This window comes from Macrosteles quadrilineatus, unplaced genomic scaffold, assembly GCF_028750875.1.
Source record: "Macrosteles quadrilineatus isolate MER2022 unplaced genomic scaffold, UCM_ALF_1.0 Scaffold_4__1_contigs__length_99947679, whole genome shotgun sequence".
In the NCBI taxonomy this organism is placed as follows: Eukaryota; Metazoa; Arthropoda; class Insecta; order Hemiptera; family Cicadellidae; genus Macrosteles; species Macrosteles quadrilineatus.
This window is the reverse complement of record NW_026542597.1, coordinates 25,322,245-25,337,428: the sequence shown is the minus strand read 5'-3', so window position 1 is coordinate 25,337,428 and position 15,184 is coordinate 25,322,245. Positions and strand designations below refer to the sequence as shown.

Sequence of the window (15,184 nt, the reverse complement as noted above, 5' to 3'; positions counted from 1 at the left end):
ACAAATATCAAGGTATAGGACAAGGAGGATTTTTTACATCATCTCAAATAACATTAAACATCACCACTTTACCCACAAATGTACTGTTGGCTAACCTTATGATGAGATCCGCCACCAAAGCCCCTGGACCTGAGCAGAGTACCATGTTGACCATGTTGACGTTCCTTGGCGGCCGCCAGTTCCTGGTACATGGGTCCTAGCCTGGTAGACCCACGGTAGATCCACTCTGTACGTCTGTCCGCATCAAAGTGGACTTTGACTAGCGACCCGTCCACCTCTAGAACCCTCACAATCCACCAGCGACCTACAAATGAAATACAGGACTGATTTGCACTATTCAAGTATTTGGCAGTTACTGTAAATAAAATGAAATTTCTTATTCATTGAGGCAAATTTAGGAACTTATGGTCCTTTCTTACAGTTACCCTAAAAAAAAACTAAAAAAAAATATAAAATTAACACGTAACTTAACAACAAAGTAAAGTACAAGTTAAGTTAAGTTAAGTTAAGTACAAGTAACTTAGTATGAATTTCTTTTTCTTCCCTAACGTAGAGTCAAGACACACCCTCTGCTGCACCCAGGCCTGATACAGGTCAATCAGCCAAGCCACAGGAATACGGTTAAGGTAATATTCCTTCAGCGCCACCATCAGTCGGGATCGGTTTTCTATAAATTTAATGGGATAAAATTTACATTTTTCTTTTAATACATTTTAACTGAAATGGCTACCATACTAAGGTAGGTATTTTCAGCCAAGTATGAGTGGAGATGAGTGGCGAGATCTTGTAGTCTTGTTACTGACTAAGGCCTACATGTTCCTTATACAGGTTAAAAATATGAGACTTTAGACAATATTGAGGCTTAAACAATCTTTTAGGACGTGGTTGAATAATTTTTTCAATAAAACAAACCACATACCATTCCACTCGACTTTGACAATCTGTCCCTGAGACAGCTTGACCATAGGTCTCTCCGGATACTGTTGTAAGTAGTTACGGATAAACTCTCTCGGCTCCGGGTGGATGTCCTCCCAGACGTTCTTACTTGTGGCACACACTACCAGGATGTTCTCATGTGGACAGTACTGAGTGTAGCCGTCATCAAAGAACACCAGGTATCTGGAAAAGAATTTAAATAAGTGAAAAGGGAAGAATTTACATACTCTTGCTTACTCAACAGAGTATGCACACTTTTTCAAAAGCATTGTATGCAAATATGGAATCTTTCCTCTACATCCATATGGCGACTAAATGGCATTCAATGGGAAGCTGAGTGATCCTAGACCAGAGTTTCTCCCTCCACCAGTCGCTGAGTAATGTACGATTCAAAAGTGTCAGTTTCCTGTGAATCACCGTTTACATCGGTTATTTATTCATAGTTAACTTAAATAACCAAATTAGTACCTTGCTAAGTGTTATTAATTAAACTGATTAATTTTTTATCTATTTATTTATAGTCTGCAAACCATGTTTAAACATATGGAATGTTAATTGTGATCCATGTTATAGACCTAATCATAGTAATGAGTTTTTTTTTTATGTACATGATTATAACCAAATCTATTGTAATGCATAATAATGATTAAGAATTGATTTGATTTGAATGTGTGGAATTAAATTAGACATGGCTTTTAGTTTTGTTGTTATGAACAGCTTCATCTTGAAGATGTTACACAAATAAAAGAAAAAGGGTGTAGCATAGAGCACAAGGGCCTAGATTTTTTAGGATTTTTTTAGAGGATAGCAGGCTTACCTGAATGGGAAAGAGTCCAAACTGGCACAGGAAACACAAAACATAACTTTACACTATATACACAAAACATTAGAATATTTCACTGTCACTGACAGCATTTTCAACTAAGGAAGAGAGAGTTTTTTAGATGTCCAAAATGGTGACCAGTGAGTTGTTGAGTCAGTGTTGCCAATAGTAGAATTCAAAAAACACATTTTCAGTTTATCTTATATGCACTATATATATATATATATATGAATAAATATGTAAGCCTGCTAGTTGGGTTGGATTTTGAAGTGGAGTGGGTTAGATGAAAGGTATTATCTAAGGTTTAGGTTTGGGGGTTGTCTAGACTTAGTAAACCATTGGTAAGACAGTTCCCATCTTCTAAGTTGTGACTGGTTACATTGAGGAGGCAGTGATTTGACTATTTTGGTTGTAAAGCAGTCATTGAAACTAGGGTTGTTGTGGCTCTGGGCATGTTGTACAACTGGTTTGTCTTTGTATCCAGTAGATACATCTTGTCTATGGCCATTCATCCTGGTTCTGAGGCTATTGGTGGATAGGCCTACATACTGTGCCTCACATTTGTTACATTGTAGTTGGTAGATAATGTTCTTCGTTTCACAAGTGTTGAAGCCTCGGATGTTGTAGTTTTCTTTGGTTGTGGAACTGGAAAATGTTTGGCTGGGTTGATTTATTTCACATGTTTTACATCTCTTGTTATCACAGGGATATGAACCGTTAGGGCATGCGTTGTTTGGGTTGTTGTTGGCTGGGTCAGGAACTTTTGGGTGGACTAGTATTTTTCGGAGATTGGGTGGTTGTCTAAAAACAATGTTTGGTGGATCTTTCAAAAAATTGATGGTGTGGTTGGAGGCCTTGAGGATTTTGAAGCCCTCTTTTAAAATGCCATTCAATGAATGTAGTCCTTGGTGGTAGTCCGTGACAAGAGCAATGTTTTTGCTATTTCGTTTTTCATTATTTGGTTGTGGATGGTCTTGCGCTAAGCGGATTTGGTTCTCCACCAGCTTTCTAGGGTAACCCGTTTTTATGAATGCGTCAGATATTTTGTTATTGAACTTGTTTAATTCATCATCGTTGCTGCAGATCCTTTTGCCCCTGATGGCTTGACTGAACGGGATGGATCTTTTGGTGTTCTTTGGGTGGTTGCTGTTAAAATGTAAATACTGTAGATGGTTGGTAGGCTTGAAGTGTACACCGGTTTGTATGAGTCCATCTTGAATATTTATTTCTAGGTCCAGGAAAACTATTGTTGATGTTGAGATGTTGCTGGTGAATTTAAGGGAGCTGAAACTGTTAAGGCTGTCAATAAACTGTTTTAAGGAGTCTGAGCCTGAGGTCCACAAGATAAAAATATCGTCTATAAACCGGAACCAACACAAAGGTTGTACTTTTTGTGATTGTAGGAAACACTTTTCGAGTTTCCCCATGAACAGATTTGCGTAGGATGGGGCCATCCTCGTAGCTATGGTTGTCAGCCGTTTTAAGAAGTGGTTGGTGTCTTTAACATGTGAAAAGCCCTCAACTTCTTTCCTACTGAACATGGCTAAGTTCATTCTAGAAAAAAACAATTTTCAATTTGAAGGTAGAAACTATTTACAAACTAAAGGCACTGCCATGGGTACGAGGATGGTCCCATCCTACGCAAATCTGTTCATGGGGAAACTCGAAAACTGTTTCCTACAATCACAAAAAGTACAACCTTTGTGTTGGTTCCGGTTTATAGACGATATTTTTATCTTTTGGACCTCAGGCTCAGACTCCTTAAAACAGTTTATTGACAGCCTTAACAGTTTCAGCTCCCTTAAATTCACCAGCAACATCTCAACATCAACAATAGTTTTCCTGGACCTAGAAATAAATATTCAAGATGGACTCATACAAACCGGTGTACACTTCAAGCCTACCAACCATCTACAGTATTTACATTTTAACAGCAACCACCCAAAGAACACCAAAAGATCCATCCCGTTCAGTCAAGCCATCAGGGGCAAAAGGATCTGCAGCAACGATGATGAATTAAACAAGTTCAATAACAAAATATCTGACGCATTCATAAAAACGGGTTACCCTAGAAAGCTGGTGGAGAACCAAATCCGCTTAGCGCAAGACCATCCACAACCAAATAATGAAAAACGAAATAGCAAAAACATTGCTCTTGTCACGGACTACCACCAAGGACTACATTCATTGAATGGCATTTTAAAAGAGGGCTTCAAAATCCTCAAGGCCTCCAACCACACCATCAATTTTTTGAAAGATCCACCAAACATTGTTTTTAGACAACCACCCAATCTCCGAAAAATACTAGTCCACCCAAAAGTTCCTGACCCAGCCAACAACAACCCAAACAACGCATGCCCTAACGGTTCATATCCCTGTGATAACAAGAGATGTAAAACATGTGAAATAAATCAACCCAGCCAAACATTTTCCAGTTCCACAACCAAAGAAAACTACAACATCCGAGGCTTCAACACTTGTGAAACGAAGAACATTATCTACCAACTACAATGTAACAAATGTGAGGCACAGTATGTAGGCCTATCCACCAATAGCCTCAGAACCAGGATGAATGGCCATAGACAAGATGTATCTACTGGATACAAAGACAAACCAGTTGTACAACATGCCCAGAGCCACAACAACACTAGTTTCAATGACTGCTTTACAACCAAAATAGTCAAATCACTGCCTCCTCAATGTAACCAGTCACAACTTAGAAGATGGGAACTGTCTTACCAATGGTTTACTAAGTCTAGACAACCCCCAAACCTAAACCTTAGATAATACCTTTCATCTAACCCACTCCACTTCAAAATCCAACCCAACTAGCAGGCTTACATATTTATTCATATATATATATATATAGTGCATATAAGATAAACTGAAAATGTGTTTTTTGAATTCTACTATTGGCAACACTGACTCAACAACTCACTGGTCACCATTTTGGACATCTAAAAAACTCTCTCTTCCTTAGTTGAAAATGCTGTCAGTGACAGTGAAATATTCTAATGTTTTGTGTATATAGTGTAAAGTTATGTTTTGTGTTTCCTGTGCCAGTTTGGACTCTTTCCCATTTAGGTAAGCCTGCTATCCTCTCAAAAAATCCTAAAAAATAAAATAAAAACATGGGACTGGCTATGCCATCTTCTGGAAAGGGAAGGATACACACAGCTGGAAGCGGAAAAAAGGTTCCAATAGGCAACCTGAATATGTTTCTTAGGTAGGACTGTAATGTAACCATTTACAGAAGGACTGTCCAGTTAGTAGTAGGAAACAAGTGATCTTGATAATTTAAAAAATACAAATACAATACGTTTTACTTTAATTTTACTACTTTGCTTCTTGAAGGTGCTGAACATAACATTAACTGTGTTAAACCCCTACTACTGACTACTTGCAACACTTTACTTGTAAAAGTCAGTTGTGTAAACCATTCCTTTTTGCTAGTATTCCTAAAAACCAAACCACAACATTAATCATTCCAAGGCCTCTGTTGAAAGACATGATATGTAAATAATTGTCGTTGAACTCAACATAAATTCATTTTGAGATAAAAAACATAAGTTAAAAGCAATTAAACCAGAGAAACAAACACTTAAAAAGAAAAAGTGAACTTATGTAAGCAGGTTGAATTAACTGACCTATACTTGTTCATGCTTTTGGGAGGTTCGGCGATGACACCAACGTAGTAGTTGTCTTTGGTGACTGAGTCTTCTTCCTCTTTGAATATAGCGATGACTCGCACACCCACTCTGAGCTGTACTCGCGCAGGGGTCGGATACGCCAAGTACTTGCCCGTCACTGTACGCACTGAATTCTTCTTCACATTCTCTATTCTTACGCGGTAGGTCTCTGTTGATGGATCGTTCTGAAGGAAAATTAAGTTTTGCAATATGTTTGCCGAATGTGGATTTTATTATTTTAATTAGGGGAGTATCATTATTCATTAACAAACCTGTCTTAAAAGTTCAGATAGATTTTTTTTTTTAGAAAACTTTCATCATGGTATGAGAATTAGCTTTTTTAAATGGTTTTATTAATTTTCATATTTTTTAACAAAGACTGTTACATTAATTAATTCCAGTTATTGAGTGAAAATTGATTAAATAAGATTTGTAATTTAATCAAAGTACAAAATTTTAATCAATAACACTTATTTTCTCTTATTGGACATACTTTACAATGCAAGTGGTTGTATGGCATTGTGTAAGTAGTTGCTGGCACTTCTCTTCTATTTAGCTACAACTGCAACCGTTTTCCTGTGATACCGCATCCGCATCCAGCGGTTGTTGGTTCAGAATGGTAAACATAAGGAAAAAGGAATAAAAATGTTTGAATTCCAAAAATTTCAAGACTTATGAAGTTTGTATCATGTATTTTGTCAGTTATTACTGTGATTATGATAAAACAAACACATTTCTCATCGTTGACAAAAATCATTCATTGTACAATAACAATAAACATTCATTTAAACCAATATGTTTTAGAGCCATTGTAACATTATTTATAAAGAATTTCCTCACCTCAGTTGGGTTCCTGGGGATGACCTCTAGTATGCGACAGTGAACCCAGATGCTGAAGTAGCTGACCTTCATGGTGTAGGCCAAGTCACCGACCCGCAGTTTGGGTCTCACTAGAGGACCCGGGCTAGGTAGGTTGGATGGCGGCTCACACTTCGCCTCCGACCTCACATAAGTTACATCTTGCGCTGTCTGCAAGAGGCAATAAAAGTTAAATGAAAATCATCATTATGAGTTTAGTGAAAAGTAAAAGATAGTTAAATCTCATAATTAGGAATTTTCAGTATGTTACTTCATTTCAATGACTTTAAAATTTAATTACAGTAGGACCCCTTGTAACCGGCCACCACCAGACAGAGCCCCTGGACTGATAACGATTTAAAACAACCAGTTATAAAAAAGATAGTTCAAAGGTAATGACTGCGCCTTGTATAGTCCTCGCCACCCTAACTTGAGGCAGCCCAAGGCCGCACGCCGTATATCTATTGCGGCCTTGGGCTGCCTCAAGTTAGGGAGGCGAGGACTATAGCAGTGAGGGCAGACTCCCAGGGTAGCAGACCTCATGAGTCCTTCCACTGATGTTCCTGATGTGACGTCCTCCAAAGAAGTAGTCCTCAAAACGGAGTCCGTCTAATCTCGACTAACACACCTCTTGGTCATCTGCCAGGCTTCAAATGACTTTTCTTGAAACACTTGGGGCAGAATCGCAGCGTAGCAGTCTTCAGTAACGCGGTTGTATCCAACGCTTAGATAAATGTTCCTTGATGTGACCTCTTCCAATGTAGCTTTTCTAATCCAAGTCCGTCGAATCACAATCCACTGACAACTCCAGGCTCCAACGGACATGCGTGTTATATGTTATCTACTAAAAGGAGGATGGGGTGGGGCGACAATGAACTGAATTTGTATTGTTTCATTCCTCTTTCAGATACCCTACACTCTCAAGAAAAATTACCAGAATTGTTACAATTCCACCAAGTACTTCCGTTTAGCGAATTTCCCTTATAGAGAATAGGCTACCGTGGGTCTCTTGGTAAGACCTAGACCCTAGACCCGAGACCAATTTACTTTTTTTGTTTTGAGGTTACCAGAGGCCAAAAACACCCACCGTTCAAATCCATATATATCTACATTTATTTGAACGAGTTTGCGAACCAGCATAGTATCCTGTTTGCTAGGGTAAAGAATTTTTAAATGTAATTAATGTCATTTTAGCTTAGTAAGAAATAAATTCATTTTCCAGATTTGATTAAAATACGTTCATAAACAAGCAAACTACAACAGTTTTATTTATTCTCCATAAGAATAACATGGGAATTTTAAGTTAACAATTTTTGAAATTTTCTTTGTACACCATCAGGCGCATAAATAACTTACTAAATTATTTGTTTTTTTAAACTCTACAAAATGATTTGAAAATAAAATAAAATAATAAATATATATATTTTTTTTGGGGTAAAAAATGAGAAATCCCTATTTTTAACTCATAAAAGCCCCCATAAGCCCCCGTTCCCGTAGTCCAATCTATGCTGGTTTGCGAACTCGTTTAAATAAATATAGATTAACACATTTTTACAATATTTCATCAATATCAGATCAGTTTTGCTTATCGTGCTACTGGACAAATATAAAAATTTGAACGGATGGTGTTTTTGGCCTCTAAACAAAAAAGACAACTAATTGTTCCCAGGTCCAGGCATAACTATGAGTACCTACTACATAGTTATTCCCTATATGGGAAATTCGCTAGAAAACTGTCCAATTACATAGAGAGAAGGCAGCAAACGCAGTAGTACTATTCTTTCACTATCAAGTATCCGGTACAATAAATGCCGGTGCAGTGGTTGAAAAAAATGTATGGCAGACTTGGGGAAGAAATTAAGCGTTGTGCTCAAACTTGCCCTGGATAGATCACGATTCTGCCAAGCTCTAGTATTATGAGCTGGTATTATGGCGTAGATGTGGCTTCTGGTATTGAGAAGTGGAACGATTTAATCAGGCAGGAGTAGACATTGCGGCTGCAAATGGTTAGATTCCAAGTCTCCTGAAAATCGGTTTGGAGGTTTCTCTATAAGAGCTACTTGAGATGATACAGATTGCCGCTTTTTGAAGCTCTAATACTTCTTTCTGTACGCAATGTGCGAGTGGAACAGGGCATGGAATACCATCAGCAGGTACTGCCCAGTATCACATTTCCAGAGGCACATGTTCACTCGAGCAAGCTGTACAAAATGGACATTACAGCGTGGTCGTTCCAGCCTAGTTGGCTGTCCGGCAAAAGCAAGGAAGAAAGTTAGCTTCAAAATACTTTTAAAATTCCTGCCAAGAACCTGAAGAAGTTCTGGGAGATCTTGACTGTAAGCTTGAATTTTGTATCCCACAGCTTCTCAATCCTCTCCATAAACAATACTAAATCTTTATCCCCATATTAAGTTAGATTGTATTTCCTTACACTGCTGCATGTTGAAACGTTATCCTTGATACTCACGTCTAAAGCACTACTTCCTGGTTGGTTGCTTAGTGGTGCTTAGATTTTTCCTTTGTTGTGCTGATTCTCACTTTCAAATACAAATTTTGTTCCATTCACTTTATAATGAGTTGTCACTAAGTGAATTTTGTCTCCCACAGCTTCTCAATCTTCTCCATAAACAATACTAAGTCTTTATCTCCATCGTAAGTTAGATTGTATTTTCTTACACTGTTGCATATTGAAACGCTATCCTTGATACTCACGTCTAAAGCACTACTTCCTGGTTGGTTGCTTAGTGGTGCTGGAAGAAGGTTCATAGTAGTGCGCCTTACGAAGGCTGCAAGTGTTTTCCTCCCGTCTCTCACGTTGCCGCTGATAGGAAGGCCTAATTTCTTCAGTTCTTCTAAAAGTTCCTCCTTCCTTAAGTTGTAGATCCATCCACAGCTGGTGTTTTGTCTTGATTCCTCGGGGATGCTCTCTGTATCTGAGTCGGTCAGCATGTTGAGGAAATTGTTCTCCTGAGAATAACAATAGATTATGGTCGTAAGCAGCTTAACGACTGACACATAATACAAACTTGAAAGATTGTTCCTTTGTTGTGCTGAGTCTCACTTTTAAATGCAATTTTGTTTCCATTCACTTTATAATGAGCACTTATAGAGTCTCTGTTTGATCACCAAAATGATGCAAGGAAGTTCCCCTAGAGGAAGAAAAGTTTTTTCACACTTCTAATTTTCCTTACACAACATGAGTTTAGTCCTGGGTTAAACTACAACTAAGTTAACTGAATAAAAAAACCGTCCTTGTTGGAATCATTGAGCACATTTTCTATTCTCACTATTAACACAAGGTATCTTGTCTTGCAAGGTAATGTTTGTGCCTCAGCAATCCGGTAGTTTCAGGTGCTTCCACTGATGTCCCTGATGCGGCATCCTTCAAATAAATAGTCCTCAAAACAGATTCGCCGAGTCTCTACCCACTGACTTACCTCTTTGTCATCTTCTAGGTTCCATGTGCTTTGCCTTGAAACACGGGGGGTAGACTTTCAGGGTTGCAGACCTCAGTAACTTGTATCAGGTTCTTCTGCAGATGTCCCTCAGAGTCAACACGTCCATCCAGCCGGGGCGGACTCAACAAGCCCATGATCCTGGGAAAAAGGAAATGGTACCAGGGGCTTAACAAGCCTCCCTGTACCAGAGGGAAAGGTAAAGGAGTGAAGGGTGCTCAACACGCCTATGAAACTGGGGAAAGGAAGTAACCTGGGGGCTCAGCACGCCCGTCCAATAACGGAGGGAAAGGAACTGGTTACGTGGCTGAACACCAGTCTAGCACCAGGAGGAAGGGTAACTCCCGCTCAACTTGCCCATCTGGTGGATTAGACTGCTACCCTTTGAGTGTCCCCCTTTATAAGCATTCTCCCTCAATGAATGGGGGAAATTACCCTGTACCAGGCCATGGTCTTTCCCCTAGCACATAGACCTGAGAGAATCTTTCTGATAGAAAAGTCCTAGGGAAAATTTTTTAAGGAAAAAGGGAAATAATGTCCTGGGGGTAAAAATGTGTCCAATGCATTTACAAGAAAGCACATTTCTATCTGTAGCTAAATCACTTTATTGCAACTTGTCACCAAAACTTATTCATTTATTATCTGATGTAAATGAATCTGCAAAAACCATTCAACACAAATTTGAGCATAAAAAATAACAATGAATACTAATTCATGGGTACAATTAGGAGAAACGTGCGGCTATGTCAGATGATTACTTCTTGCTGGCCCTTTAAAGTTGTCCAAGTAAAAGTCTATCTCCTGACCTACTCATGTCTGTTGTACGACAGAAGTAAGTGCAAAGTTATAATTTATTGTGACTATGGTATAAATCACAGGTTTACAATGGATTATCACTTACATGATCTGACAGTGACGGCTGAGGTTGAGGAGTCCGAGACACCTTTTTGGTGGCAACAACTCTACTCGAACCTCCTGCTAACTGCTCATCCATCTCTTTGTTTTCTCTCTCTTGCCTTTCATCTCGTGATCTTCTGCAAGTTCAAGTAATTATTTATAAAATGACAAATACATTATTTTTCACTAGTTTATTCATTCTAACTTGGTAATTAGTTCGCTAAATTGAAGAAGTCTTGATGATTACAACAGTAAAAATATGTTTGTATACATTTCTGTAGTTAATTTTGTTCTTAAGTTATAGTGGACAAAGATTAAGGTATTATAACACCATTATTAAATCAATTTCAGAGACAAGAGAAATTTGCCAGGAAAGCTAACAAATTTGTCAAGTCTTATTAGATTTTTATTGCCAACCCACCTCATTCTGCTGAGTTCTTTGTTGTACATTTGGTTTTGTGATGTTGGCTTGCGAATTGGCAACGGTGGTATCTCACAGTCCACTATCTGCAACTCCTCCAGTTCCTGAAAAATATTCATTTACACCCACCATACCATCAATCTCTATTATAATTTAAATAACTTACGTTTTGGCAAACTAACTTAGGAATGTTCAGTATGTCAGAGAAGATTTGATTTAGTCACTTACAGAACAGATTTCTGTAAGTCATTCAACAATTTTATGTTAACTGACATGTCCATGTATAGAAAGTAGCTATTTTCAATAACAGCTGATGCCAGAGAAATTGGGTCGCCGGATTTCTACCCCCGGATATTTACCCCCATGAAAAAACGCCTACGTCATTTTGACGTCACGAGGGGCGGGGCTTATACATGGTCGAGAAACAGCCCGCGACTGGAAATCTACCCCCGGATATCTACCCCCAGACATCTACCCCCGGACATCTACCCCCAGACATCTACCCCCGGACATCTACCCCCGGAAATCTACCCCCAGTGGTCAGCTCTGCCACGTATCGGCCAATATTCATTGTTGTAATTGATTTTATTAATTATTTTATGTAAATCAAGATCTCTTCGGTCAATCATTACCCTCTAATATCTAGTATTAAGCATGTGATATGTCATTGCCTTGTTTAACATTATCTATCTTCCTAATAAAATAAGTTGTAACAGCCCTTTTTCACCTGAACTACTTCACTGATATTTATGATTAAGGTCTAATTTTAAATCTTAAGATCCAGCTCAACGCAAAATGGTATTTAAAACCTTATGTTGATAAAGGGCTTCAAAAGTGTGACCCTTAAGCATTTGATTCATTTCCAGACAGTGATTTAAATGGTTGACAAACTTTCACATACAGTATAACAGTTAACGGCGCATGCATGAGCGCGGATCGGAAGTGTTTATCACAAAAGATTGACCAATACGATTTTAATACTATTTAAAGGTTCTTCCAAAAGAAGAGAAACCGGTTAACATTGTAATAATAACTCTTATGACGTACGGTATGGGAAATATTTTATTCATTGAATGATCAACCATATTTTGTAACTAACGCAATAGTCATTATTGCTTTTACACTTATTACTCATAAAAAAAAGCTAAAGAGCTAAATGCTCAAAATTTGTATTACTTCAATCTATTTATCGCAGTTATATGAATTAGCATAAGCCTTGAAAGTAACCGTCAGTGTCGACGGGTTTAACCTAATTCTGTTCTGTATACTACCTTAAAATGCCTCATTTTAACATTTTACTGGCAGGAAACCTGCTTATTCACTTCCTATATGGTATTCTTATGAATTAATCTTTTGAACACTTATTTATGGACATAAGTTGACAAGTTTTGTTTTAAGGCAGGATTTTCCAATAAGACTTAATACATGCTCTGAATATGCAAATGTGCTGCAATGGGGGTATTTAGGCGTATATATATATTAAAAGATGTTAGGCTACGCTTAAATAATTGAATGTGGCCATTATTTTGAATTTGAATGATTGTCTTATTTTAGGTCTTTAAGAGAAAATACTTTAAAATCCTTTCTTAGTACGCATCTAAAATCTTAGAAACTAAATCTTTTTACTACTAGGTGATATGAAAAATTTACGATTATACACCTGACTTTTTATTGATCCTCTTTCTCAATTTAACAGTTTACAACTGAATTGTCTTATTTTAGGTATTTAAGGGAAAATACTTTAAATCCTTTCTTAGTACGCATCTAAAATCTTAGAAACTAAATCTTTTTACTACTAGGTGATATGAAAAATTTACGATTATACACCTGACTTTTTATTGATCCTCTTTCTCAATTTAACAGTTTACAACTGAATTGTCTTATTTTAGGTATTTAAGAGAAAATACTTTAAATCCTTTCTTAGTACGCATTTAAATCTTAGAAACTATTTTTTTTACTAGGTGATATGAAAAATTTACCATTATACACCTGACTTTTATTGATCCTCTTTAGTCCAGTCAAGGAATGAGGTGTAGAGTGCGTGAGCAGGTAACTAAGCGATTCCTTCAGAAACTTGTTCAGGGGGCTTAGGGTGTTAACATACCAAAAGTCCTGACTCCTAGGTGGTGAGCCAGGGGGTGGAGGGGGGGAAAAAGGGGGAAAAAGGTACGCATTTTGGGTTTTTTGATTATATCTCGAAAACTATCAACTTTTTGTATACTATAGTAAATTATAAAATTGAAGAAGATTAAATCTTCTACAAGAAAAGTATATAATGTGTTTATTTTGGTTCAACAGATTACGAGTTATAACTTATTTAATTGATATCTTATTAAAATACTCCTTCCATAAGAAATACATGTAAATTAGTATGCGAAATGGGGCGAATCCTATCCGCCCAAAGGAAATATAAATGATATTCTGGAAATCTTGACCAAATTTCCAGTAATTTGACACTTTAATCATTAAAATTGATCCAAAATTAAGGCGAGGGCGAGGTAACAAAATGTCGAGTTTTGGTGTTTTTTTATTGGAAATATAAAAAAAACCTTAAATCATCCCATTTTTAAACGCTCACCCTCGCTTTAATTTTTGACAAAATTTCATGATTTAAGTGTCAAATTACTGGAAATTTGGTAAAGATTTCCAGAATATCAGTTATATTTCCTTTGGGCGGATAGGATTCGCCCCATTTCGCATACTAATTTACATGTATTTCTTATGGAAGGAGTATTTAAATAAGATATCAATTAAATAAGTTATAACTCGTAATCTGTTGAACCAAAATAAACACATTATATACTTTTCTTGTAGAAAATTTAATCTTCTTCAATTTTATAATTTACTATAGTATACAAAAAGTTGATAGTTTTCGAGATATAATCAAAAAACCCAAAATGCGTACCTTTTTCCCCCCCTTTCCCCCCCTCCACCCCCTGGCTCACCACCTAGGAGTCAGGACTTTTGGTATGTTTACACCCTAAGCCCCCTGAACAAGTTTCTGAAGGAATCGCTTAGTTACCTGCTCACGCACTCTACACCTACTTTTGGATCATTCATTGACTGGACTACTTTCTCAATTTAACAGTTTACAACAGAGTTTTGGTTTACTAAACAATTATTCCTACTAGGCCTACATTGAATAAACCGGAAGTTCACCACAGTTTATTCACTTTATCCTTTAAGAAATGTGTGTAAAAACAATGGTTCAGTACGATGTAACACTTGACCATGTGAAAAGTGCGCAATATTATATTATTTTCATAACTTTTTCATCTCTTGTTTACAGTTGCAGACCATCATTCATGTTTTCACAACCTAACTTAAAAATTGATCTGATGAGTACTCCTCACATTTCCCTTTTAAACTGTTACTGTATAGAGTAAAAGTTGGTCAACCATTGGAAGCACCTTATAATAATAATATAATAATAATAAAATGCCTTTATTTAAAGCGGTCTTCAGATACACTGGTTTTCAAGACAACTCAAAGTCACAAAAAGTTTACAAGTACACAATAATTACAAACAGTGGAACTAAACTAGCTTTAAATTGGCCTTAAATGAATTACATGACATGATTTTCATGTTTCTTGGGAGGGTATTGTGGGAGGGTACACCTTCTAGGAATAAATCAAAGGCTTAGGGGTCAACCTTTTGAAGCTATAATCGAAATATCCTTTTAATTACCATTTTGTGCTGCGCTAGATCTTAAGCTTTTAAAAGACACCTCAATCGTAAAAATCAGTGAAGTAGGTCGGGTTGAAAAGGACTGTTACAACTTATTGAGTTATAAATATGGATAATGTTAAAACAGACATCGACATATCGCATGTTTACTACTGGATATAAGAAGGTAAAGCAATTTATAAAATCAATTATACAACACAATGAATATTGGCCGATACGCGGCAGAGCTGACCACGGGGGGTAGATTTCCGGGGGTAGATGTCCGGGGGTAGATTTCCAGTCGCGGGCTGTTTCTCGACCATGTATAAGCCCCGCCCCTCGTGACGTCAAAATGACGTAGGCGTTTTTTCATGGGGGTAAATATCCGGGGGTAGAAATCCGCTACCCCGAGAAATTGTTTCCCTTTGATTAAGAGCA

The 15,184-nt window shown here is 37.4% G+C and overlaps 1 protein-coding gene across 4 annotated transcripts in view; it reads right to left on the bottom strand.

Moving 5' to 3' along the window:
- Positions 1-15,184, bottom strand: part of LOC128991472 (histone-lysine N-methyltransferase eggless) — a 47,964-nt gene that overhangs the window by 15,236 nt on the left and 17,544 nt on the right. For all 4 annotated transcript variants that reach the window (XM_054414379.1, XM_054414377.1, XM_054414380.1 and 1 more), the window contains exons 6-11: positions 11,080-11,183; positions 10,663-10,795; positions 6,289-6,477; positions 5,407-5,633; positions 920-1,119; positions 96-304 (exon numbers count right to left, since the gene is read on the bottom strand). In XM_054414379.1, coding sequence (XP_054270354.1) covers positions 96-304; positions 920-1,119; positions 5,407-5,633; positions 6,289-6,477; positions 10,663-10,795; positions 11,080-11,183 — 1,062 coding nt within the window. The remainder of the gene's footprint in view (positions 1-95; positions 305-919; positions 1,120-5,406; positions 5,634-6,288; positions 6,478-10,662; positions 10,796-11,079; positions 11,184-15,184) is intronic.